The following is a 25753-nucleotide window of genomic DNA, read 5'->3' on the forward strand; positions in this document are numbered from 1 at the left end:
AAGAATGATGAAAAAAGAGAAATGTTATTGATAATCTGAAAAATCATAAAATTGATTCTTGAAGCAAGAAAAAGCAGTGAAAAACACAAATCTTACGAAAAAAAGAAAAAAAGAAAAAGCAAGCAGAAAAAGCCAATAACCCTTTAAACTAAAGGCAAAGGGTAAAAAGGATCCAAGGCTTTGAGCATTAATGGATAGGAGGGCCCAAAAGGAATAAAACCATGGCCTAAGCGGCTAAATTAAGTTGTCCTTAACCATGTGCTTGTGGCGTGAAGGTGTCAAGTGAAAAGCTTGAGATTGAGCGGTTAAAGTCGTGATCCAAAGCAAAAAGAGTGTGCTTAAGAACTCTGGGCACCTCTAACTGGGGACACTAGCAAAGCTGAGTCACAATCTGAAAAGGTTCACCCAGTTATGTGTCTGTGGTATTTATGTATCCGGTGGTAATACTGGAAAACAAAATGCAAAAACTTGATGCGGTATTTTATAACCCACAAACCAACCGGCAAGTGCACCGGGTCATACCAAGTAATACCTTACGTGAGTAAGGGTCGATCCCACGAGGATTGATGGAGTAAGCAACAATGATTGATTGATTGGTTTAGTTAGACAAACAGAAAAGAGTGTTTTGGTATTCAAAGAGCATTAAACAGTAAATTAAGAATTTCAGAAAGCAAACAGCAATGAGTTGGGAATAAAATATGGAGAAAATAGTTAAGGCTTCAGAGTTATCTATTTTCCGGATTTATTTTTCTTACTAACTAATTTAATTATGCAGGATTTAATTCATGGCAAACTATATGTGACTAGACCCTAATTCCTTAGACCTTTCTAGTCTCCTCTAAAATTCATTAACTGTCAATTCTTTGGTAAATTAATTCCAATTAGAAGGTGATGATCAAATTCCAGTTTATATGCCACAAGAATCCTAATTATCCAAAAATAAGGGGATTTTACGTCACATATCCCGTTAAATACAAACAATTAGAAATTCAGGATAATATATTTTTAAGCTGTTGTTCATGTATAGAGCTTTTCCAAGTTATACAAGAACTCAATTAGAACATGGGTCATACTTCCGTTCACCCAAATTCATAAAATAAAGAGCGAAAACAATTATTGAAATATAAATCAAAACATGAATTAAATTTAAAAAAGCAATAAAATCAATCCATACAAATAGACAGAGCTCCTAACCTTAACAACGGAGGTTTAGTTGCTCATGGAATGCGGAATGTAACTTTGTATAGAATTCTCTAATGGAATCCTCCTTATGGAACCTCCTCTCAATAAAAGAGAAGTCTCTCCTTTTTATAACTAATCCTAATTAATTTAAAATCTAATATCTAAAATTAAGATAATATATTTTCCTATTTTCAAATTCAAATTTGAATTTAAATCAGAATTAATTAACTACTCCGCGTCTTGTAACGTGGGGACTACTTGGCTTCACTGGATCTGCGCCTAACTTGGGTGCTAAAATGGGGCCTAGAAATCACCCCCAGCAGTTTCTGTGTTTTCTACACGTGGCGCATGTCACGCGTGCGCGTCAGTCACGAGTACGCGTCGATGGTCTTTTTCGCGAGTTACGCGGACGCATCGGTCACGCGCACGCGTCGCTGGTCTTCTTCGCAAGTCACGCGGACGCGTCGGTCACGCGCACGCGTCGGTCACGCGCACGCGTCGCTGTGAAATTCTTCAAATCACGCGTACGCGTCAGTCATGCGTACGCATCGCTGTGAAATTTCACTTTTCACACGTAAGCGTCAGGGACGCGCACGCGTCGCTCCTCGCTGGTTTCTCCTTTAATTCTTGAGCTGCAGAAACTCCATCAAATCCAGTCGAATGCTATCTAAAATAAACAAAATTGCAAAAGACTCAAAGTAGCATCCATATTGGCTAAAAGATAATTAATTCTTTATTAAACTCAATAAATTAGATACAAATTCACTAGTAAAAGATAGGAAAGATGCTCATGCATCACCCGACCCGAACGGTCGGGTACGAGCAGCTTAGCCAACGACCTGGACACGCGTCCTTGATAGCTCCCCGCTACAGCTGTATGAGGAAGTTTCGAGGAAGGTGGGTCTGTTCTTGCGGGGCCCACTTCTAACACGGTATATATGGGGAGGGTCCTACCCCTCCCTCAAGGTACGACACATATCACCTTATCCCTTTTTCACCTGCACACTCAACTGACTAGAGCGTCGGAGTGTCTTTGCAGGTGACACCCCCTCCACATCAGGAGCTCGGGACGTCGGCTACTCCAGCTTCACCCTCGCGACCCGGTTTCAGGCCACACCCACCTATCAACCTGAGGATCCCTCCGAACCGTCCGGTACCCGACTTACCGAACAAATTTTTTTTATTACAATGGAAATATTCATTTTAACAAATATTCTTTTATCTAATACTATAAAAAATACATTTGACACTTTGAATTACTACAGGTCAACTTCCATTCACAGTAGTAAAATGCCTAAATTGAGATATATTCATCAAACAAATAATAAATAAAACACTCATCCATTTTAGGTTTATTTATACATAAAAGAAATTATACATAAAGAAAAAAAAAAGAAGAAAATAAGAGTTGAAATAGCAAGAGCGATACAAATCACGATTCTTATAATTTTGTGTGACCATCTATATATAGTACATCAGACAACTATGATTATCTAACAAAATTAATTTGTATTTATTGCACTTAACTTAAATAAGTAAGAAATTATCTTATTTTAATTTAGTCTTTAATTCACATTATTTGAATTTAGCTCAATATATATGATTTAATTTGATTTGATTTGATTTGATTATTAGTTGAAAATATCTCAATTGCCTATTTTATTTATAAATTTATTATTTTAATGACTAATAAATTAATTAAATTAATTAATTAGTACACACAATAAATTTAGTTTAATAAATTTAAAGAAATAAATTAAAAATACTAACAGGATATTAAAATAAATAAATTAAGAAATACTACCAAATTAAGTTGATATAAATTATATAATATTTAAATATTTAATCAAATTAATTAGTTGATATAGTTAGTTTATCGTAATAATTTGTATTTAATGAGTTAAAAGAAATAAATTGGGAAACACTCTCAAAAATATGCTACGTCAACTCCAGCATTAAGTGCAGAAACCTGATTTTTATAAGATAGAATAAATAATCATACGCACACATAGTAAAATGAATATCTAATATATCCATTATTCATATTGTTTAGTATTTTTATTGTTTACCTATACTTTTCTATATTTGAATATAGTAGTTTCCGTGGTTATAAATAAAAAAAGCAAATATATATATTCCCTAAAACCCAAATATATGTTACTACTTGTAATTGTTCATTAAACACGTAAATGGTATAAAAATATAATAATATAATTTTGGTATCTTATTTTATTAGTGTTATATTTTTATTTAATAATAAAATTTTGGGATGCAATGATCTTTCATGGTTTCATTTAAACCAAGTATCTTGAGGAGAATACTATCTCACCAAAATTGCATTTCATGTCAGAGAGAGTTAAGACTTTAATAAAGTAAGGGGAGTTTTTTAAATTAATAATTATACACCTAAGTACCTAACAAATATAATGTTATTACAAAAATTGAAAGCAAGCATTACTGATTTCTCTTTTTATTTGGGAATTTAGGGATCACTGCAGAATGACCTCCCTCATATCCAACGTAGAAACAGCAAAGACCTGCTCTCCCTATCGTTTGAGGTTCAATTTCTGATTTGTGGAGTAATTATAAAATTAATAACATATATCGATAAGAGAAAAATCAGAACAATAAAAAATTGAATAAATGTTGAAATTCTGGAATGGATATTTTTGTGTTGGAGATTATCTTTTATATATTAAACAGAATAGTCAATGAGTAATAATTCAAATATCATAGTCTTTTCATACTCAATTAAAAGGTTATAGATTTGAGTGTCTTATTTTTGGTAAAATATATATATATATTAAACAGAATAAATTTAAAGTCTAATATGAAAGTTATAATTGATTAGTGACTTAGGTCTGGTGGTACTAATTAGTGGAGTATTAGTCAGTAGTCACCAAATTAAAGCGTTACACTTTGTGATATATGCATGAAATTATTATCCGGACGGTATGCCTTATGCGTGGTTAGATTCCAGTCCATGTCTTTGGAATCATGATAACCACGCACTTGAACCTTTTCATTTCACTCACACACAACATCCAAAAATTCATATTATCGTGAAGATGTCATGACCTTTGCACAATTGCAGTGGCCATGAACTCATTTCTTGAATGGATTTTTATTTCCTATATTAGCAAGTGGACAACTAACCCGTTAAATAAATTATTGCATCATAAACTGGCCACATTAAATCATGTAAAATTATTTCAAAATAAAACAGAAATGGGACCATACAAAAAATGCGATTATGAAATGAAATAATAATATGGCCAGACGGTCGCCTAACGCTTAGCTTAACTTTACTTTGCAATCAAAAGTCATTTTCTATTTAATTTAATTGGTTAATTTACTAATTCATTTAAATAATATTAAAGATTTGGTTTCGTTCACTAATTCGTTTAAATAAAGGTTAAAAATTTAACGTGGTATAACCTGCTGAAATTGGAGAATATTAGTCAAAAAAATTTTGAAGATTCACTTTCCATTCATTAGGACGATGTTTAATTAGAAAAAAAAAAGAAAGAAATAAAAAATGAATTTTTATCTTTTTTTAGATATATTTAGATTAAAAATAAAAAAATATTATAACAAATAATTTTATCTTTATATTATTAAATATATTAAAAAAGGTAATATTAAAAATAGAAAAACGTAACAAGTTTTCTATTTCTTTTTTTTTCTAATATTATATTTAAAAAAAATAGTAAATCTCGTTAATTTTTTTTTCTTTTTTGTTTTTTTTCATTTTTCTCTGAAATAAAGATAGGCTAAGAATAATGGAAGCGCATGGACACGTGGCAAGGTGTGGTAAGCATGCAGTGCCGCTTTGAAATTCGTCTATATCCTCGTATTGCCACATAACATAACATTATTCATGGGTCTCTAAATCTATCTGAGTCTTCAAAGTAATAATTATCTGAGTTCCCGGAAGAATCTGTGCCCTGAAAACTGGTGGGACCCCCACGCTATTTCTGTGCATCATCATCTTCCTTCACCATTATTATGATTATTGCAGATTTGCTACCTCAGAAAATGTTTCCGCCTTTCTCTTCTAATGTCGCACGCATATTGTGTGACATCTGATTATATATGCATGATGCTGCCTCTGTTATTTATTGTTCCAGATTTTGTTATCTCCTCTCCCAATAATTGGCTTCAATTTTACGCCTCTGGGATGAGATATATGAATCTATATACATGATTATGGTGATGATGATAATTCGTACAAGAATTCTTTTGGATGGTGACGCTATTTTACATATTTTAAAAGACAAGTGTGTGTGCAAGTTTTAAAGCATTGGAGTGGAAATCCGAGTGGCACTTTCTTTGTCTTCTTTTTGCAAATTGGATTGATTCTTCACTTTTTCTCCACTCATTCAGCTGCGTTTTCTTTTATCCTTCCTTGGCTCGTGAGAGTGGTTCAAGTTTGGAATCAGTGTATTTCTGTCTCTGATTTTTGTTCTTGAGACGGTTACCAGAAACATTCAGAATTTAGAGTTTGATATCAGCTTTAAGTTTGACTCATTCTGCACTGAACTTACTCATCTCAACGTCACATAGGTACCACTTTCTTTCTCTCTTAACCCCTTTTTTGTTTTGTTCTTTAAACCTTATGATTCTGTTTTTGTCTTGGAGTAATATCCACCGGGGAATAATATGTGAAATAGCATCTGTTTATATAGTTGATTGTGATCACTATTCCTTCACATATATTCCATCTTTATGATAAGATTAAATGCATTATTAGATAGTGGAGGTCCATTTGCATTCCAAATTCTTATTAATAGTTATTTATTATCTGTTTCGTTGGTTTTCCAAACAAAACAGTGATTTTTTGGTAGAGAAAATGGCTGAGAAGCAGAAACCGTCTTCATCAACTTCATCAGGGGATTGGAGGAGAATACCACTTTGCACTTTCTTTAAGGATACCAGGTTTGATTTGATTTCATATAATCCTGTTCCTGTGCTTGATTTTATCTTGGGGTGTTGTTGTTTCTGTTAACTTTTGATTTTATTGTTAATGCAGACAAGTTTTCAAATTAGATAGTCTTGGTCGTGAAATATTGTCTATTGCACTGCCTGCAGCAATGGCTTTGACAGCAGACCCCATAGCTTCACTGGTTGACACAGCATTCATAGGCCGAATTGGTATGTTTCCTGTAATGATTAGTAGAAATCATAGTTACATGAATTCACCTACTGTACTTTTTGCATAAATATACTTGAAGAATGACTCTCTACTCGAAGAATGCTAGAGAGGCAGTAGAATTTATTGTTTTTTGGCGAGCACTTAGCCATCAATGTTTAAAAGCGTCGACTAAAAGTACGTTGTTGAATTATTAGACTAAAGGAATTAGATTGAAGACTGAAGGCGATGGCCACAAACAATAAATTCTGTTGGTACTTGAGCATTTCTCAATATACTTTTCATATAAAATATTTTACATGTCACGTACTGTGTACTAAACCAGAACTTATTGCGTTCCATGGAACTATGGTAGAAATGAGAATTGGAATATATATGTTGAATTTCTTATAATGCATTTTGGTTCATGCAGGTGCAGTGGAGCTTGCTGCTGTAGGAGTTTCAATAGCTCTCTTCAATCAAGTGTCAAGGATTGCAATATTCCCCCTTGTCAGTTGCACAACCTCTTTTGTGGCTGAAGAAGACAGCATCACCGGAGCAAGCCCTCCAGTAGATGAAAGCGAAACCATGGAAGCAGGTCCACCCTCTGATGCTGAAACCAAAGAGTTCCTACCCCAGAAAGGTACCGTTGTTGGAAGTATTCAGAAACTAGATTTGGCTGGTGAAAGCTTTGACACAGTTGAGGAGGCGCAACAAAAGAAAAGGCATATCCCTTCGGCTTCATCTGCAATATTTATCGGCGGCATCCTTGGCCTCATCCAGGCAGTACTACTTATATCTGCAGCAAAACCTTTATTGAACTTCATGGGAGTAGCTTCTGTAAGAACTGTTATGTTACTTTAAAGCTTCAGCAATTTAAACCAGAAGAGGATGATTGCTTAATAATACAGGATATTTGTTCAGGACTCTCCTATGCTACACCCTGCGCAACGGTACCTGACACTGCGGTCCCTTGGTGCTCCTGCGGTTCTTCTTTCGTTGGCGATGCAGGGAGTCTTCAGAGGATTTAAGGACACTAGAACTCCTCTATATGCTACTGGTATTCCTTGACATACTAGAATTTATGTTGATTTAGCAGTGTCACAGTATCCTGCTATCATCTGATTCTAATTACTCTTTCTTTGATGTAATCTAGTGGCTGGAGATGTTACCAATATAGCATTAGATCCTTTATTCATGTTTGTATTTCGCTTAGGCGTCAGCGGTGCAGCCATTGCCCATGTTATATCTCAGTATGTTTTGTGTTTGTTTTCAATTTCCTTTCTGTTATTACACACTCTTGATTAAGTATAGTTGACCCTGCAAACTACTCTATGCCAAAATTTCATATTTTAAACTTAACTGTTAATGCAGGTACCTTATTTCAGTTATACTTCTATGGAGGTTGATGGAACAAGTTGATCTTATTCCTCCAAGCATCAAGCATTTGAGATTTGACCGATTTCTTAGAAATGGTGAGCATATAATCTTCTTCACCAACTATTAAGATTCTGTCATTTAGACCACAATTAAAATTGCTCTTTTTCTTTTTCATTCTTGTCATATAGGTTTCCTATTGTTAATGAGAGTCATTGCTGTAACATTCTGTGTGACGCTGGCCGCGTCTTTAGCTGCACGCCACGGATCAACATCCATGGCAGCTTTTCAAGTGTGCTTACAGATTTGGCTGGCAGTGTCTCTTCTAGCTGATGGTCTGGCTGTTGCTGGGCAGGTTAGATACATACTCGTTCGACTTCAGTGCGAAACAATTAATTTAGACTTTAGAAATAGAAGGGAAAAGGCGATTTCGATGGTTGTCTGTGTTTCTGTTTGTTCATAACTTGTAAATTATGATGTTTGTTTAGGCTATTCTTGCGGGTGCATTTGCTAATAAGGACTATGAGAAGGCCACAGCAACTGCTTCTCGAGTATTGCAGGTTGTTTCCAATGTTTGACAGGAATTCCAGCGACTAGTCTTTCTTTTAGAATAAGCAAAACTTTAAACATAACAAGTTTTTCTGCAGATGGGATTGGTTCTAGGTGTGGGACTTGCATTTATTCTTGGAACAGGATTGCACTTTGGAGCTAAGCTGTTTACTGAAGATGTTAAAGTCCTCCATTTCATTAGAATGGGGATACCGGTAATTTTATTCCTTGTTCAATCATTAAAGCAGCTCTATGGTGTTAAAGTCCTCTAAATTGATGTTACTTGTTTTTCCAGTTTGTAGCATTAACACAACCCCTGAACTCATTGGCATTTGTATTTGATGGTGTCAACTTTGGAGCATCTGATTTCGCATATTCAGCCTTCTCTATGGTGGATTTTTCTTCCATGTTTTTGGGTCAATATATAAGAAACAAGCAGGAAAACTTACTTCATTTATGATATATTGCATTTCTTGATTCTCAGATTGTGGTGGCCATCATTAGCATAGTATGTTTACTTATCATGTCATCTGCTGGTGGTTTCATTGGAATATGGATCGCTTTGACAATTTATATGTCTCTTAGGGCCTTTGCTGGCTTCTTGAGGTAACGATTCAACCCCACTATATACTTCTCTGTTCTATCTATCTTCTTAAACATGACAATGATTCATTAATCCAACTACTGTCTAATGTATCATTGTGTTTTGTTGTTTGAAAAGACAGATAATGAAAACCCAATTTAATTTTTATGTGTAAAGTAGTTTTACACGGGCCTCCAATTACATAATGCATATCAGTAAAAATAACTACCTTTCATATTGACCACATGAATAGTAATCCAAAAGAACGGATGTGATTGCACGAGTATGTAAAACGCTTTACAGCATCAAAATTAAACTCCCCAAACTAAACTCTTCCTATTTTTCTCATGTTTTCTTTTCTTTTCACCTAATTGAAATTTTCACTTTCAATCAATGAAGTAATTAAGATCATATGATGCAGGATTGGAACAGGATCAGGACCTTGGGAATTCCTATGGAGATGAGTGCAATCATGTTTGAGTGGTGTTATTGATATACATTCAAGTGTACAGATCAAAGAAGGAAGATTCCAACTGTAATCTTATTAGTCTTGTATGTAGAGAGAGAGTTCTGAAATCAAGAATAGCATCGAGATTTTTGTATTTAACCATGCTGTCCATGCAGCAAGGTTAGTTTATGAAAGTGTGGATGACACAGAGTTTGCGTGAAACATGTAGATGATGCGGAATTCTTGTTTTCTTGAGATTTGAACCTTAGAAAGTAGAAACTATCATGTTTATAGTGACTTCCAATATTGTGTTTTTCTTATATCATTAGTTGACATTTTATTATTTATTTTTTATAACATTTTCTCATTTAAAACTATGATTTAGGAAGAAAAAAAAAGTAGTAGTTAAACTTATCAGTATAATGTGAATTAATTGGCAATGCAGAATAATTATGCAAAAAAGTATTTGATTTTTGTTAGAGGGAGCCACTTAGATAAAGACGTTTAAAATATTTTTTTTAAAATGTTTTTCAGTAATTAAAATTTAACATATATAATTGTATAAATTATGTTATTTTTTTTAATTAGACTAGAAAAATTGATTTAACTGAAAAAATAGTAAATCAAATCTTGAACTGATCTAAATTAATATAAAAAATAATATTAATTTAGATCAATTCAAGATTTGATTCATCATTTTTTGGTCAAATCAATTTATCTAATCTAATTTTAACAAAATAACACAATTTAATCGATTATATGTGTTTGATTTTAATTATTAAAAAATATAGTTATAAAAAGACGTTTTCAATATCTTTATCTAAATGGTCCCTTCTGATAAAACTTAATAGAAACAAAGAACTGATATACCAAATATTGAATTAGATTAGTGAATTTTAGATATTCACTAAAAGCAAGTTAAATTATCATAATCATAAAATATCCAAAATATAGATAGTTATCTTTTAATTAATATTTGAGTTGATTACTTGTCTACTTGATTTGATTCATGTAAACTAGTTAGTTATATAAGTTATATGCAAACTTCTCTTTAATATTTTTTAAAAAACACTTAAAATGAATTAAATAATATATATAAATATACGTAAATATATAATAATTATTTTTTCTAATATTTTTATATTTCTTTTCTTTTAAACTCAAATTGGCACATCAATATTTGATTTTTTTTTTGGAAATCAGTCGGTTTACTTTTTTATTATCTCAAAATACATTTTTATTAATTTTCTTTTAATAGTCTAAATACATTTGTACCCATGAGAGATGAAAACGCTGACATTTGTACCTATGAAAGCTCAAAACTAATCTTATACCCATGATAGATGCTGTCCGTGTGACAAAAATGCCTTGACTTGGATCTGAGCTTGGTTCGTGGGTTTCCAAACCTACGTGGCACTCCCAAACCCCCCTCCCCCAAATCTGAGTCAATCATTCACCATCATCATCTTCATCTTCTTCACCATCACCATCACCATAACCTCCATAACATCCATCACCATCACCTCAGCACCGCCATAGCCACCTCCCTTCACCACAACCTCTGGCTACAACCCACACCGCCGTACCCCTTTCTCTTCTTCTTCCCCTCTTCTTACCTCCGCTGAACCCAGAAACCATAGCGGCAGCTCCTCCTCTCTACCAAAGCCTAGAGCGGCAGCGGCCATCTTCTCCATTCCTGGGTCTCCTCTCGTCTGCCACCAAACAGCCGCGACACCCAACCTTCTCCGCAGCGTCCTTACGGCGTTCCAACCCGTCACCACTCCTCTGTCCAAACCCTAGCTCTGCCAACCATCACCGTCGGCCTCTACGAGCCACCGCAACCCTCTTCCCTTTTCTTCCCTTTGCGTGTTCTCTGCCTTCCTCAGTCACACCAACGAACCGGCCACCTTCTCCTCCCTCTCTCTCACTGGCCGAACCGCCGCACCGTCGACGAGCCACAGCGACACCGACGATGAGCCCCTTCCCCCTTTTTTCTTCCTTCTTTGTCATCCCGTCTCACCATCGCAAACCAGCCTAGCACCGTCGCGATTCCAGAATAGGGTGCAGCCCCTGTGTCTTCCATCCCCTCTGTTTTTCCCTGTGTCTTCCATCCCCTGCATTTTTCCCTGAGTTCTGTTTCTTTCAATGTATTGCTTTTAGTTCATTTTGCTTAATTTGGTTAGTTAGAAATGCACGTTAGTGGATTTAGGTTTGTTTTTATTCATGCTGGTGTTTGAAAATTTTACTGTTTTAATTCATGCTGCTGTTTGAAAATTTTGGCTTGTCTGATGCTGCTGGGAGCTTTGGGAGAGGTAGGGTTCGGACAGGGGAATGGTGACGGGTTGGAACGCCGTAAGGACCCTGTGGAGAAGGTTGGGTGTCACGGCTGTTTGGTGGAGAGGAGGAGCTAGCGTTGTGGTTTCTAGGCTAAGCGGAGGTGAGAAGAGGGGAAGAAGAAGAGAAAGGGGCGCGGCGGTGTGGGTTGTCGCCGGAGGTTGTGGTGAAGGGAGATGGCTGTGGCGGTGCTGAGGTGATGGTGATGGAGGTTATGGTGGCTGGGAAGAGACAGTGATGGATGGGGATGATGGTGAAGAAGATGAAGATGATGATGGTGAATGGTTGGCTCAGATATGGGTTGGGGGGAGGGGTGGAAGTGCCACGTAGGTTCGGAAACGCACGAACCAAGTTCAGATCCAAGTCAGGGTATTTTTGTCACACGGACAGCATCTATCATGGGTACAAGACTAGTTTCGAGCTTTCATGGGTACAAATGTCAACGTTTTCATCTCTCATAGGTACAAATGGTCATTTATTCAGTTATATGCAAACTTCTCTTTAATATTTTTTAAAAAACACTTAAAATGAATTAAATAATATATATAAATATATGTAAATATATAATAATTATTTTTTCTAATATTTTTATATTTCTTTTCTTTTAAACTCAAATTGGCACATCAATATTTGATCTTATTTTTTGGAAATCAGTCGGTTTACTTTTTTATTATCTCAAAATACATTTTTATTAATTTTCTTTTAATAGTCTAAATATTTATTAATTTAAATAAACTCAAGCCTAGTAAAACTACCATCTATAAATAAAAAGATAAATGCGTTTTTACAGTGTAAATAACCTTTTTCCGGGGTCTAACTGTCAAAGCAACATTATTTACTAATAAATAATAAATAATAATAACAAAAGATACTATTACTATTTTTTGGGGGAAAAATGGGAACTTTCGCCGCCAGCCTGAAACAGAGGAAGCAGTGAACAGAAAACAGCAATGGCGATGGCGTTGGGTACCAAGCTCGAAACTTTTCGAAGCTATTCCTTACTCAGCTTCATCAGAACCCTAAGCACTTCTCCTTCGACTTCTGCTTCTGTCTCTTCCTCTGCAGCTTCTCAGAGCCCTAAGAAATCAAAGCGAAGAAAGAAGAAGAACTTGTTTGAGGTCGCTCAGTTCCTACCTAACTGGGGAATCGGGTACCACATGGCCAAGAGTCACTGGAAAGAAGTTTCTTATGAAATCACCAAAATCAATCTCTACAAGGTTCCTCCATTTTTCTCAATCTTAATCATTTCATCGTATTATTTGAAATTCGCGATCAAACTCAAATCCCTCTTTTTTTTTTTTTGTGTGTGGCAGGATGGAAGACATGGCAAGGCATGGGGAATTGCTTATAAAAATGGTTAGTCTTGTAACTCTTATTATCAAAGTTTTGATTTTTTTTTTTTTAAATTCTGTTTTGCATTTTTAGTAGAAGTGCTTCATTAAGAAGTTGTGGATTTGCAATTAGTTTTGTTTGTTGAAGGCAGTGATTATTATGCTGAAGTTTTATTTTTCAATTGGAGTGTTATATATGAATTTGGCTTGGTAATCATTTAGGGTAATGTATATTATAATCTCTTTGCAAGGGATCCATATCTGAAGAGTCTGCATAATCAAAATAATTGTTGATAAGTGAAACGTGTTTGAACATATTCTTGATGCACTTTTCTGTTGTTGTAACATAATCTTATGGTGTGGTTGGAAGGGGTTTAGGGGAGTGAATGTGATTAAAAAGCTGAAATACTGAATCAGGAAGCTGGAATGTGCTATGTATGGTTTTGATGTGCTTCTTGGTTGAATTTTTAGTTTATTGGAATATCTAGTTGAATGCTTTTGTTCTTCTTACTGGCTGAACTTTCTCTAATTGTCTGATTCATATCATGTCATGTCCAATGATGTCGAATTTTATGATCCAAGTCTCATAAGTTATGCTAATATGATTGTGTGTTAGAGCTTTAAAAGCCTTGCTCAATAAATTCTTTAAACCATTTGCAAATTACAACAAGCCTATTATATGTGGCATTACATAAACAGCAAAGATCTTTTGTACTTGTCTGGCTGGCTCTGATATCATAGAAATTATCGCAGGCTTGCCAGCCGATGCTCCCAAGAAAATTAGTGGCGTTCACAAGCGCTGTTGGAGGTACCTCCCGAATATAGTAAAAGCCTCGGAAAGCTCACAAAACTTGGCGAACTCAACAGACAATGACCAGAAAGTTGAACCCCAAGCAAGTTGATGCATTTCTTCAAGTGAGTTGGGATTTAGGGTTATTGAACTGGGTTTCAGTTCATTTGGCATAGTTATTTTGACTGTAGTAGCATTTTTTATTCGGCTGGGAAATATATTTCTGCAGTCAGTCATGTAAGGTTCTTGTACTTCTCTTTTCTTGAATCCTCAATTGAAAGACCTCGAGACCATAAAATATGTGCTTTGAGAGAGAGAGCAAGATAATATAATTCATCTTGTTCTTGTGCTTGTGTTCAGCCTTATGCATTCGGAATTTTGATCTTCACTTTTACCATATTCTGGTGGTTTATTTTCAGTTGAGAACTATGAAGTTAATCTATAATGACTATTTAGAAAAAAAAAATGTTCATAGTTCCTTGCTTGATTTGATGCAAGGAATTCGATACAAATCTTTACCTATATTTTATATTCTGTATAGCATCTATGTATTCAGCAGATTAGACTGTTAGATGCTGTTATTATTTGTATCCTTTAGATGATGTTCATTTTAAAATAAACTAGTATTTGTTTAGACAACTTAAAAGTTAAGTGTATATATTATGTTAAGTTAAATTACTTAAACAAATAATTAATCTTAACCAACAACAATAGTAGATGTGATGGTAGATAGTGGTAAACGACATATGAATTATGATATTGGAGGCTCTTGGCGATTATAATTAGTTGATGGGAAAAAATAAGAGGAAAAAGTAGTTTAAAAAGGTAAAATAAATAAGAAAGCAAATTACGATAAAATAAAACTAAGGATAATTTACATTAATAAATTGATGAGTTAAACCTTAAAATGATCCCTGAGATTGGCGTCGTGCACTAAAATCGTCCCTGAGATTCCAATTGCATCAATTATGTCCCTGAAATTGAGAAAAGTGCATCATATTAGTCCTTGACCCATTTTTCATTGACGTATTGACATGGCTTGATGACGTGGATTATAAGTGACACGTGTCACTCTATAATTTGGCCACGTGTAATGATATGATGATGTGGTGACCAGTGACATGTGGCATGCTGATGTGGATGATTGTGCCACGTGTCACAATGTTATTTGGTCACGTATCTGTTTGTGCCACGTGTTGCAACGGTATTAGTCCATGTGTCATCGATTATGTCATCGTTGTAGATGCACAAAATTAGTCCCTCACTTTGCATTAAGTGACTCATTTTAATCCCTGAAATTGAATGTCGTGCACCAAACTAGTTCCTTCACCAATTTTTTCTCATTTTTTTAAATTTAAAATTTTCAATATCTTGGATGCACTCATTTTAATTCTACTTTTTCATATATTGTTTAAATACAAGTCCTTTCATAAAAATTTTTTAAATTTTAGTTTTAGTTATATAATTTTTTTAATAATTTAACATTGGTAAATTTTGTAATATATAAGTATGTTATTATAAAAAAAATAATTATATAATTGATTTGACATATTTTTTATAAAAAAATATGTGTTTTTAATAAGAAATTAATAATTAAAATAAATATTTTTTTGTTCTTATGAAATATATATTTTCGTTATATGTAAAGGAGCTAGATTGAAGGCACTTTAAGCACTCTCACTACCATCTCCGACCTCTGCAGTCTAGACGAAAGAGGTCGGAGATGGTAATGAGGGAAGCTTGAAATGCCTTCACGTCAACTCCAAGACGGAAGTTAGGGGTATCCGCAAGAGAAAAAATATTTTATAAAAGCACTGAAAGAGGTCGGAGATGGTAGTAGGTGCTTGAAATGTCTTCACGTCAATTTCAAGTCGGTGGTTAGGGTATTCGCAAGAGAAAAAATATTTTATAAAAATAATTTTATTTGAATAACGTGTGAAAAAAATAGAATTGAAATTAATGCATTAAAAAATATTAAGAATTTTGAATTTATCGAAAAAAATGAGAAAAATTAGTAAAAGGACTAATTTGGTGCACAACATTCAATTTCAGAGACTAAAATGAGTCACTTAATGCAAAGTGAGGGACTAATTTGGTGCATCTACAACGATGACATAATGAATGACACGTGAACTAATATCGTTGCGACATGTGGCACAAATGGACACGTGGCCAAATAACATTGTGACACGTGACACAACCATCCACACCAGCATGTCATGTGTCACTGGTCACCACATCATCATATCATTACACGTGGCCAAATCATAGAGTGACATGTGTCACTTATAGTCCATGTCATCAAGCCATGTCATCACGTGATTAATGGAAAATGGGTCAGAAACTAATATGGTGCACTTTTATCAATCTCAGGGACGTAATTGGTGCAATTGAAATCTTAGGGATGATTTTAGTGCACGACGCCAATCTCAGTGACCATTTTGGGGTTTAACTCATAAATTGATTGAAGCTAAAATTACGCTAAAGTGCTGAATAAAAATTGGTTACATGTTTATCCTAAAAAAATTTATATAAATTGAATTAGGCAAACTTAATTTAAGTATATACACATAAATTGAATCATTTTAATTCGATTTATGCACAAAATAAGGTATCTATATAAATTGAATTTGCGCAAGAGAGATTGCTTAATTTTTTTGGAATCTAGACCTTTTTCATGATAAATTGATATAGGCTAATTCGATTTATGTGAATAGAAAATACAGCATATTTTATATCCTATTAACGAGGAACAAAGAGCATATTAAATTATTAATACATACTTTAGTACAATTTAGATATAATAATTTTTATATATTAATATGCTTTTAGTTGCTCGTTAAAATGATATAAAATAAAGAGAAAATAATAAATAAGTTTCTGATTTTTTTTCGAACATTTTCGTTCCTGACCATTAAAAAATACTTTTAAATTCCTGACGTCTTTAAAAGTTGGACGGATCAGTCCCTCCGTCCAAATGCCTCCTTAGACCCAACGGAAAAATCTGACATGGCTCCCGTAATACTTGTCACGCGTACGCGTCGCCTAACAGACTTCCCTTTCACGTGTACGCGTGACACACGCGTACGCGTCGCTATGAATTCTCCACTTCATCATGAATTCTCTACTTTGCATACTTTTTTTTTCCATTTCTTTCAAGCAATTCTTGCCTTCAAAACTTTAAATCACTGAAACAAATATATTAAGGCATCGAATGGGAGTAAAATAAATTAAATTTAGCAATTTAGGGTGTGTTTGATGCTTCAAACGCTAAGCCAAACACACCCTAAATTGCTAAATTTAATTTACTTTTCTCCCATTCGATGCCTTAATATATTTGTTTGAGTGATTTAAAGTTTTGAAGGCAAGAATCACTTGAAAAAATTGGAAAAAAAGTATGCAAAGTGGAGAATTCATGGTGAAGTAGAAAATTCATGACGAGTCTGTCAGGCGACACGTACGCGTGACAAGCATTACGGGAGTCATGTCAGATTTTTTCGTTGGGTCTAACGGAGGCATTTGAACAGAGGGACTGATCCGTCCAACTTTTAAAGACGTCAGGGACTTAAAAGTATTTTTCAATGGTTAGGGACGAAAATGTCCGCAAAAAAAATGTCAGGGACCTATTTGTCTTTTTCTCTAAAATAGATTATGTGAAAAAAAGTCAAACCCTAAATAGATAATACAAGACTAAATCGAATTAATCTGCTTTGATTTATGATGTGTATACACGTAAATTAAATTAACTTGTATCGAGTAGGGCTGGCAATATATACCTTACTCGCGGGTACGCAACTCGGACCAACCCGTTCGGATAGCGTTGTCTACCCTACTCACTGCGGATAGGGTAGGGTAAGGTGCAAATCCGTCTGCGGGTGGGGTAGGATACGGCCATACAGGTTTAGGGTATACCTTACCCTATCCTACCCGCATTCTTAATATATTATATAATATATATGTAAAAGTTATGTATGTATTGAAAAAAGTGAGTCTTGTACTCACAATCTTCTTCTTATAAAAACTTGAAATAATCACTAAGTTAGTTGATGATCATATTATTTGTAATTTTATATTGGATTTCTTTAAGATTTTATATTTTTTAATTTTAATTTAAACTTAGCTTTTTATTTTCTATTTTATTAATATGTATGAAAATTGGAATGGTTGAATATTATATTAATTTAAAAAAAAATTGTCTCTGCGAGTAGGATCGAGTAGGATAGGGTTTAGAATTTTAGGGTGCAGATAAGGTTAGAGTTGAGAGATTCTCAACCTGCAGATAGGGTAGGATAGAGTTTTAAAAAAATTTTCAACTCGCGAGTAGAGTTGGCGTAGAGTCTACCCTACCCATTGTCAACCCTAATATCGAGTTAGCATAAAAAATATAAATTTTCAAAAATTAAACAATATTTTTCTATTTATGTGTATATACTTAAATTGAGTTTGTCTAATTTTATTTATATAAATTTATTTAGGACAAAGGTATTTGTGGCCTCAATTAATTTATTAATGTAAATGACCCATAAAACTAATTTAGAATTGGTATTTTTAAGAACTAATTTTAATCGCAAATTAATTTATAGAAATTAGTTTAAAATGTTTGAGTAGTTGCCATATAATGTTCAAGAACTTGTAGTTAGTTCATTTTTACATTTTTGTTAGTTAACTGAAAATCTCCTAGTTATATAAGAGATAGGAGTGGACATGACCGGGTTATATTGGGTTTGACTTAATTTAAATATAGCTTAAAATATAGATTGTGTCTAATTTTTAGACACTAATCCGATTCTAGATCCGATAAAATCTACGCATCTTTGGGTTTGGTGAAAATCAAGTAAAAATCAAATTTTTAACATGTAAAAATTACCTAATCTCCAACTATTATTTTACAATTTACATAGTAAAATTCACTTAAAAAAATATAACAAGAACCAACCATTCTCTAAAATTAAAGCATAACCATAATTAATACTAATATTGTCTAATAACACCAAATATTTAAATCACTACAAATAACATAATGTTATGCATTAGTCTAAAGTCTTATGCATTTTAAACATAAAACATTAACTTATAATCTTATAATGACTAATAATACAAAATATTAAGGTTTACAATATTTAAATTCCACATAAGAATAGCCATCGGCCATCACTAATAACACAAAATATTAATTGTGTATGATGACTGGACCACCGGGTCGAATTTGGGCGATCGAAGTTATGGCCCGGTCCCGACCCGAAATAATGACAAGGTCTATTTTTGAGACCCTTACCCGATTCTAAACTCGATAAAATCACACTAAATTAGCCTCTAAAATATTTGGGGTTGGACCGAATCTTCGGACCGGGTCAGGCTATGTACATTCCTAATAAGAGATAAAAAATTATATAATATGTTATTTTATAGAGGATAAAATATGTAGAAGTTTTGTTAGTAACTTTTATGTATTATATTCTAGTGTAAAATTATCAATTTTATATTAAATTAAAATTTTCTAATTTGAAGTCAGCATATAAAGGAACAAGTAATAAAAAAGTTCACTACCCTAAAAAAAATTGATCATCAACCATCCCAAAAAACAAAGAGAAACATTATTCTTTGTATATCTCTTTTTAAGAAGAAATATTTAATGTTTTGACAGAAAATTTAAGCAGCAGTTTTATTTATTTATTTATTTTAAGCTTATTATCCCAGTTTGGAAAGTAAGATATAAATTTATTATTTGAATTAAAAAATATCAAAATTGTAGGTTCCCTAAACCCTAAACAATATAACAGAACAAATCAGAAGGCAAAGGGACTTAGGGTTTATTTGCAGCTTAACACTCCCTCTTCTGATTCCGACCTTCCAAATACTCATCTCTCGATTGGAGTTTCAAGCTGCAATGGCTGCAAACAACGCCCCTTCTGGCTTCGAAAAAGAACAGGCAGGTATTCTCTTCTCTTTCTCTGATTTTGGACCCTTCGCGAACGAATTTCATTTTCCTCCTCGTTTTCTTTTTGGCGGGGTTGATTTCATTGTTGATCTTTGTTTTTGGGTTGCAATTTGAGTCATTGGTGCGTTAATTGAGCAGATATTTGGAATGGCTGAAAAGGAATTGGAGTACAGGGTCGACTTATTCAACAAGTAGGGATTTCGATTTCAATTTAAATTCCTCTAATCCTTTTATTTTTCGATTATCTTTTAACGCTTCCATTCGAAAAGAAAAGAAATTTGGTAATCTGTTTTGGTGGTTTTGTGATTCAGGATGACCCAAACTTGTTTCAACAAGTGTGTTGATAATAGGTATGGAAATTCTCTTTTCCCTTTATTCTAGTTTTGCATAGATTTTAGTGTCATTTTTGTTTTCTTGGGTGCTGATTTTCATGGTTGAGATAATGGTGGAATTCAGGTACAAGGAATCTGAGCTGAACATGGGCGAAAATAGTTGCATTGATCGATGTGTTTCAAAATACTGGCATGTAAGAAGATCTTGCCTAGTTTTCATACTCATCCAGTATTTATTTCTTATATCACATTGCATGGTTTGGTACATGTTTGATTATGTGCTGCTTTATATTTCTGATAATTTGATGCAATGCAAAAGCATGTTCTACAATCTACACTGATCATGGATCATGGAAGTTCTTGTCTTTGATATCATGGAAACTGTTAATGTTGATTATAGTAATTTTGCCTTGCTGTCTAAAAGTGTCTTTGTTGTTTCTTCTTGTGTTCCATGGCAGGTGACTAATCTAATTGGTCAGCTACTTGGCACTGGGAAGCCTCCTATGTAATTCAATTTGGAACCCTTGTGTTTTCTTTTTGAGGGTAGTTCTGCATTGGTTATGTGAGGAAGTGCCAATTTAATACTTTGCAATTTGGGAGGTCTTTTATTCTTCTCCATGTCTGTTTTAGGTCAAAAATTTTTTCTTTGAACAGGGATTGATTTTTGTTATGAACTTGAGTTAGCCCATGATAAGCTCCAAAAATAATTCAGCAGTTAATCAAACTCGTTCTTTAGTTTAATTCTGAGCTTTATACCTTATTATTATTATGAATTTAATTTTGATGCATTGTTAATGTAAACTAATTTAATTTATATCCAATTACGTAAGTATAAATATAACTATTTTTTACATTAACCGTATGAATAGTTATCTAAAAGAATAGATGTGAAAATATGATACGAATAACGAATGTAATGTTCTAGTAAAAATTTCAAATTCTCAGAATTCTCGACACTACTTAAACCGAAAAACTGAGTCTTACTAGAAGCGAGTGATTCTTTGAATATCCCTAAATATGATCAGAATTGTAATAACTTTACAGGCACTTGATCAAATTTGATGTTCACAGCTTTAATTATATATTTGAAAGAAAAGAGAAATAAAATTGCAAGGCATAGATAGTCAATAATCTGAATCCAGAAGCTGCAGAACAAACTGGAAAGAAAAGATACATACAGCTAATGCTTCTAACAACGAGAACCAAAAGAAAGGAAAAAAGAGTATATACACTTCAATTCAATTTCTCTGGTTTCTGGATTCTAACATTGTGCCGTCTTTAAGACTTTCCTGCGCATCATTGTCCATGCCAAGGCTGAAGAGTGCCACTGCTTGAAGATAGAACGCAGTTGGCCAGGTCGGCGATATTGATTGAGCTTGCATGGCGTCTCCAAGAGCTTCTTGTGGCATGTTGTTCATCAAGTAACACAAGCAGCGCCTTGCATAAGCAGTCGGCGATACCATGGTCCCACCATCAATGAACTACACAGAAAACAAGCATGGTGCAATTCTCAGACAAAATATTCCATAATAACCACTTAACTCTCTTCAGTTTGTTTTAGGGAAGCTGCATTCTAATTATTTTTATGGGACTTACCTTTGTATAGTAGTCAATGGCTGTAGGGTAATCTTTGGCACGAAAAGCAGAATCTCCATGCTTCTTAGCATTTAGGGTTTCTTGTATTTGATCTGTCCACATTTGGAAAGAAAGCTGTGTTCCAAAGAAAGTATAATACAAGGTTAACTGAAATCAAGCTCTGTTGAGAACTAACAAGAAAAAATTTTCACTGTAATTCATCAAACTACTTCTGACAAAAGAAATAATTTTGGGCAAGTGAACTCAAAAGGTACTAATCATGTATAAGAGATTCACAAAAACAATATCTTCAGTTATTTATAACCAGTGTCTTTAGATGGATCATGATACCAAAAACCAAATGCAGACGATGTCAAATAAGTCAGACAGTTTATTTTAACATGAAGAAAGAGAATTTGGCAGTTTATTGAAACTTTGATCCCCAGAGCAACAGTCTTCTTTCACAAGATGAAAAGTTTCAGAGGCAAGTGGTGGTAGAAGAAATAACTCACTTTGATGGTAAAAGTTTATAATGCAGACACGCGGACCCCAGTAAATGGTTAAAACATGAAGGAGACAATGGAAAAGTTGCTTAGAAATCTAGGAAAATTTAGTGGTGAAAGAAAATAGCATTGCATAATATACTTTGTGAATTGAAGACAAAAGAAAAAAAAAAAAAAAAAAAGAAAACAAGAAGCCTATGATGGCATAAAATCTGCTACATGAGAAAGAAATACAGGGAAAAGTAAATTACCTCATTTGCAACATCCTCGTCATCCTTATACTCAACCTTTTCCAGTATTTCATATATTGCAGTGAGATCTCTTCTAGAACATGCTTCACCAAAAGGTGTCAATGAAACTGTTTCTTTTGATGATGCACCCTCCTCCAGTATGCCCATCAAAACTTGCGAAGGTACCTGCCAAATACGATCTGTTGTAAACCAAATGCATGTATGCTTTCCAGTGTGCTTCACACCAAGTAACTTTGACCGTTGATTAACCTTCTATATAGAAAGTTGACACCAAAAGCAGGAAAGTGAAAAAAAGAACATACTGAAGCTTCTTTCTGAAGAGGAGTTAAAGCAGTCACAAGCGACTTGGCATTTGGTCTTTCTCGAGGTTCATACTGTAAGCAACGCGACGCTAGTCTCACTATTTCAGTTCCATCATCATTTGAAAAATGACCTTCCAAACATGAGTCCATCAGAAATGAAAATTTTTTCCCTCGGATGAGGTCAAGTGCCTGCATGTAAAAGAATTACAGTACCCATTTAATTTATTATCGCCATAGATGATGTGATAATTTTATTTAGTCCAGTAATATTTTAAGCACAATTTGCCAAAGGTAAAAGATTTTGGAGAACAAAATGGCTCCTTGAATTGAAATGACTAGATTAAAATACAATAGGAAACAAGAAGTATACATGACTTGGTGGAATATGCTTGCCACTAAGAAGATCAAGCAAAAGGGTACCAAAACTGTAAATCACACTTTCTGGGATGATTCTTCCTGCAAAAGTTAATAAATTGAATAAGTCAGGAACTCAAAAGGCATGAAAATACAAAATAAATCAATGTAGATATGGTTCCAACTCATAACACAATAATAAGGTAACACCAAAATTGAAAGAAAAGGTTTGATTTTCCACTTCAATGAGGTAAAACAGAAAAAGGTAAGACTATAAAATACCGATACCACAGAAGATACTGATCACAATTTAATGGGGCGAAGTATGGGATGTTACTAACAAAGTAGTGCTATATAATCCAGCTACTTCATGTACTGCAATCTCACTGCTCTTTTAATGGTTTTCAGCCCCTTCATTCCTTCATCCCAAACATATATATGTACTTCAATATTTTATTTTATTTCATTTGGTTCTTACCTGTCCTTAAATACTCTGGAGGGGTGAAGGCTAAATTTGTACTATAACTTTTGCCATCTCTGCTGTTTTTCATTAGTCCAAAACAAGAGAGTCTAGGGTTGCCATCCTGTCCACCATTGATACCATGTAAACATAAAACATTGCTTGATAAAACATACGGACTTAAGAAAAGGAATAAGCCTGCTCGTAGAAGCTTAACTACCTGATCGAACAAAATTCTATAAGCATTAAGATCATGGTATAATGCCCTTCCCTGACTGCTGCAATATTCCAATGCTTGTGCCAAATACAAGGCAACTCTCAGCCTCATTGCCCATTTCATGGGCTGGGACTCCCCTGCCAGACGGATTTCGCACAAATCACAATCACAAATCAGTGGTTATGAAGTTAACATTTCTGAAAACATTTAGCTTCTCAAGCAAAATGTCTAGTCCATGGCAATTGTTGACACAACATGGCATATCTCAAAACATTCATTTCCCCTATCTGTTACAAATGATTACAATTAACAAAACCAGACAGAGAAAAAATGAATGGAACTCACAGTGAAAGAGGTGCTTGGAGAGAGTTTCATGGGGCATAAACTCTGCCACAAGCAACCTCTCTTCTCCTTCACAGCAACACCCAACCAAATTAGCCAAACGCTCACTCCTCAGCTGCCCCACTGCCCGTGCTTCCTCCTGAAAACACAAACCAAACAAAGACGCATAAAAAGCCATCAACTTCCACTGACACAAAAACACAAAGACTGCATTTGATAGCTAGGAGAGGAGTACACAAATACACAGACACAAAAATGTGTTCAAACCGTAGATAAATTTCTATATTTTCGATCTTCTAAACAGTGGAAACGGAGAGAACACAAATTTCTATCTCTGTATCTCTAAATTTATATCATATCCCAACTAACAAAAGCGGCCAAAGAGTGCAATGCATAGAAGAGCACGAACTGAACTAGGAACTGTCGAGAATCAGGCCAAGCAGACTTGTTGAAGCGCTTCACAGCAACAAGCTTATCATCTTCAAGCCTCCCTTTGTAGACAACGTTGGGAGCCTTCTCACCGTGTTCAGAAACAATGTTGTCGGGAGAGAATGCTGACGTGGCAGTTTGCAGTTGGTCGAAGCTGAACTCAGTGAAGCTAGAGCTAGCAGGACCCTTCTTCTCACCCTTGTTCCCATCTTCTGTGTACCCAGAAACGAATCAGTGTTAAAGAACGAAACTTGAATTGCAAAACATGATAGTGAAGTGAAATCAAATAATGGGTAGCTACAAAGTTTCACCATTTTCGGGTAAGTCTTGAAGATTTGATCTTTTGTTGCAGCAGCAGGGCCACCAGCATATGCAGAGTTTGCTGCAACAACTTCCCATTGCTGATGATGAAGCAAATACTTCACAAACACTTTGGTTCCTTCTTCTTGTCCCTACCTCTCTTCCTTATCTTTCTATCACTTTCTGCAGAGAACAAAAAAAAAAAATAGAGGATAAGGGTGAGGGGGCAAAAAAAAAAAAAAAGAAATACAAAAATTGAAATAGAAGTGATAAATAATAACCAAAATTCGGCGGTGTTTGGGGGAAGATGGAAAGGGAAAAAAAAATAATGATTAATATTGTATAGTTTCTCACTTTCTCGGATCCAAAGGATTTGAGTGTGGTGGTAGTAACAGAGAGTAGTACCTCTGCATCTACATCTGCATCATTCACTCTCCCTGCTTTGCTTTCCGTTTTGCTCTGCCTTTCTCTGTTCTGCACACTTTTTTTCTCTCTCTGTTTTACTATTGCTATTTACTCTTTACTACTTTCTAAAAAATTATTCTTTTTTCTTTTCTTTTCTTTTTTTTTTGGGAGAAGAAGTTGTTGTATTTTTTTCCCTCACTAAAAAGTGTCAGATAAACATGATACCAATCATCTTGTTAGAGTAATAGAGTGAAGAACATGTTTCTAGTTAAAGTGACCTTTATATCAATAGAAAGAATTTTCTACTCTAAATTAGTTAAAATTAAATTTTTTTATTTGGTAGTTTAGCTAGTCAAAGACAGTTAATTAAGTTCATGTACTGAAGCGGTCAAATCATTTAATTTTTTTAATTTTCAGTAGAATTGCTTTTTTGTTAAAGCATTGTTTATATATCTTTCCAAGCAATATTTAACATTATAAATTAAAATAAATTCAGTTCAATTAAAGAATTAATTTTTTTATGAAATTTTTAGTACTTATTATTAATACAAATGGGATAAAATACATAACTAACCTAAAGACATATCAAAATTACATGAATTTTTCAAAACAAAAATCAA

At 34.1% G+C, this 25753-nt stretch overlaps 4 protein-coding genes across 7 annotated transcripts; 3 read left to right on the forward strand and 1 right to left on the reverse strand.

Annotated features, from left to right (window-relative positions):
- The first annotated feature begins 4966 nt into the window (after positions 1-4966).
- LOC112706658 (protein DETOXIFICATION 42) lies at positions 4967-9613 on the forward strand. The gene is made up of 13 exons (XM_025758078.3): positions 4967-5748; positions 6016-6120; positions 6215-6336; positions 6747-7153; positions 7238-7373; positions 7470-7566; positions 7688-7788; positions 7882-8045; positions 8179-8250; positions 8338-8454; positions 8535-8630; positions 8724-8845; positions 9244-9613. Exons 2-13 carry the CDS (start codon positions 6035-6037, stop codon positions 9284-9286), a joined length of 1563 nt encoding a protein of 520 aa, XP_025613863.1. The 5' UTR covers positions 4967-5748; positions 6016-6034; the 3' UTR covers positions 9287-9613.
- Positions 9614-12459: 2846 nt separating this feature from the next.
- On the forward strand, positions 12460-14070 carry LOC112706660 (uncharacterized). Its single transcript, XM_025758082.2, has 3 exons — positions 12460-12821; positions 12918-12960; positions 13689-14070. Exons 1-3 carry the CDS (start codon positions 12555-12557, stop codon positions 13835-13837), a joined length of 459 nt encoding a protein of 152 aa, XP_025613867.1. The 5' UTR covers positions 12460-12554; the 3' UTR covers positions 13838-14070.
- Positions 14071-19445: 5375 nt separating this feature from the next.
- On the forward strand, positions 19446-20736 carry LOC112706661 (mitochondrial import inner membrane translocase subunit TIM10). Its single transcript, XM_025758083.3, has 5 exons — positions 19446-19654; positions 19802-19854; positions 19975-20013; positions 20120-20189; positions 20454-20736. The coding sequence occupies exons 1-5, from the start codon at positions 19613-19615 to the stop codon at positions 20502-20504; spliced, it is 255 nt and encodes an 84-aa protein (XP_025613868.1). The 5' UTR covers positions 19446-19612; the 3' UTR covers positions 20505-20736.
- Positions 20737-20992: 256 nt separating this feature from the next.
- Positions 20993-25420, reverse strand: LOC112706659 (serine/threonine-protein kinase BSK5). 4 transcript variants are annotated; one of them, XM_025758079.3, is made up of 11 exons: positions 25083-25420; positions 24740-24911; positions 24414-24640; positions 24003-24138; positions 23661-23794; positions 23459-23564; positions 22997-23082; positions 22627-22815; positions 22325-22489; positions 21592-21705; positions 20993-21476 (listed from the first exon to the last, which is right to left on the reverse strand). In XM_025758079.3, the coding sequence occupies exons 2-11, from the start codon at positions 24825-24827 to the stop codon at positions 21234-21236; spliced, it is 1488 nt and encodes a 495-aa protein (XP_025613864.1). In that variant the 5' UTR covers positions 24828-24911; positions 25083-25420; the 3' UTR covers positions 20993-21233. The 4 variants fall into 4 exon arrangements, with proteins under 4 accessions (XP_025613864.1, XP_025613865.1, XP_072057777.1 ...); XM_025758080.3 differs by having other exon boundaries at positions 25134-25408; XM_072201676.1 differs by having other exon boundaries at positions 24414-24637; positions 25083-25391.
- Positions 25421-25753: the final 333 nt, after the last annotated feature.

Source organism: Arachis hypogaea, chromosome 8, assembly GCF_003086295.3.
Source record: "Arachis hypogaea cultivar Tifrunner chromosome 8, arahy.Tifrunner.gnm2.J5K5, whole genome shotgun sequence".
In the NCBI taxonomy this organism is placed as follows: Eukaryota; Viridiplantae; Streptophyta; class Magnoliopsida; order Fabales; family Fabaceae; genus Arachis; species Arachis hypogaea.

Bases quoted from the DNA above. Each gene is read 5' to 3' on its own strand.
- LOC112706660 (XM_025758082.2), top strand. From the start codon at position 12,555: ATGGCGATGGCGTTGGGTACCAAGCTCGAAACTTTTCGAAGCTATTCC. The intron at 12,822-12,917 runs GTTCCTCCATTT...TGTGTGTGGCAG, and splicing joins CCAAAATCAATCTCTACAAG to GATGGAAGACATGGCAAGGC. The intron at 12,961-13,688 runs GTTAGTCTTGTA...AAATTATCGCAG, and splicing joins GGGAATTGCTTATAAAAATG to GCTTGCCAGCCGATGCTCCC.
- LOC112706661 (XM_025758083.3), top strand. From the start codon at position 19,613: ATGGCTGCAAACAACGCCCCTTCTGGCTTCGAAAAAGAACAG. The intron at 19,855-19,974 runs GTAGGGATTTCG...TTTGTGATTCAG, and splicing joins AGGGTCGACTTATTCAACAA to GATGACCCAAACTTGTTTCA. The intron at 20,190-20,453 runs GTAAGAAGATCT...GTTCCATGGCAG, and splicing joins GTGTTTCAAAATACTGGCAT to GTGACTAATCTAATTGGTCA.
- LOC112706659 (XM_025758079.3), bottom strand. From the start codon at position 24,827: ATGGGAAGTTGTTGCAGCAAACTCTGCATATGCTGGTGGCCCTGCTGC. The intron at 22,490-22,626 runs GTATGTTCTTTT...CGTATTTGGCAG, and splicing joins CTCTTCAGAAAGAAGCTTCA to GTACCTTCGCAAGTTTTGAT. The intron at 21,706-22,324 runs GTAATTTACTTT...TTTGGAACACAG, and splicing joins ACGAGGATGTTGCAAATGAG to CTTTCTTTCCAAATGTGGAC.
- LOC112706658 (XM_025758078.3), top strand. From the start codon at position 6,035: ATGGCTGAGAAGCAGAAACCGTCTTCATCAACTTCATCAGGGGATTGG. The intron at 7,789-7,881 runs GTGAGCATATAA...CTTGTCATATAG, and splicing joins TGACCGATTTCTTAGAAATG to GTTTCCTATTGTTAATGAGA. The intron at 8,455-8,534 runs GTAATTTTATTC...TTGTTTTTCCAG, and splicing joins TCATTAGAATGGGGATACCG to TTTGTAGCATTAACACAACC.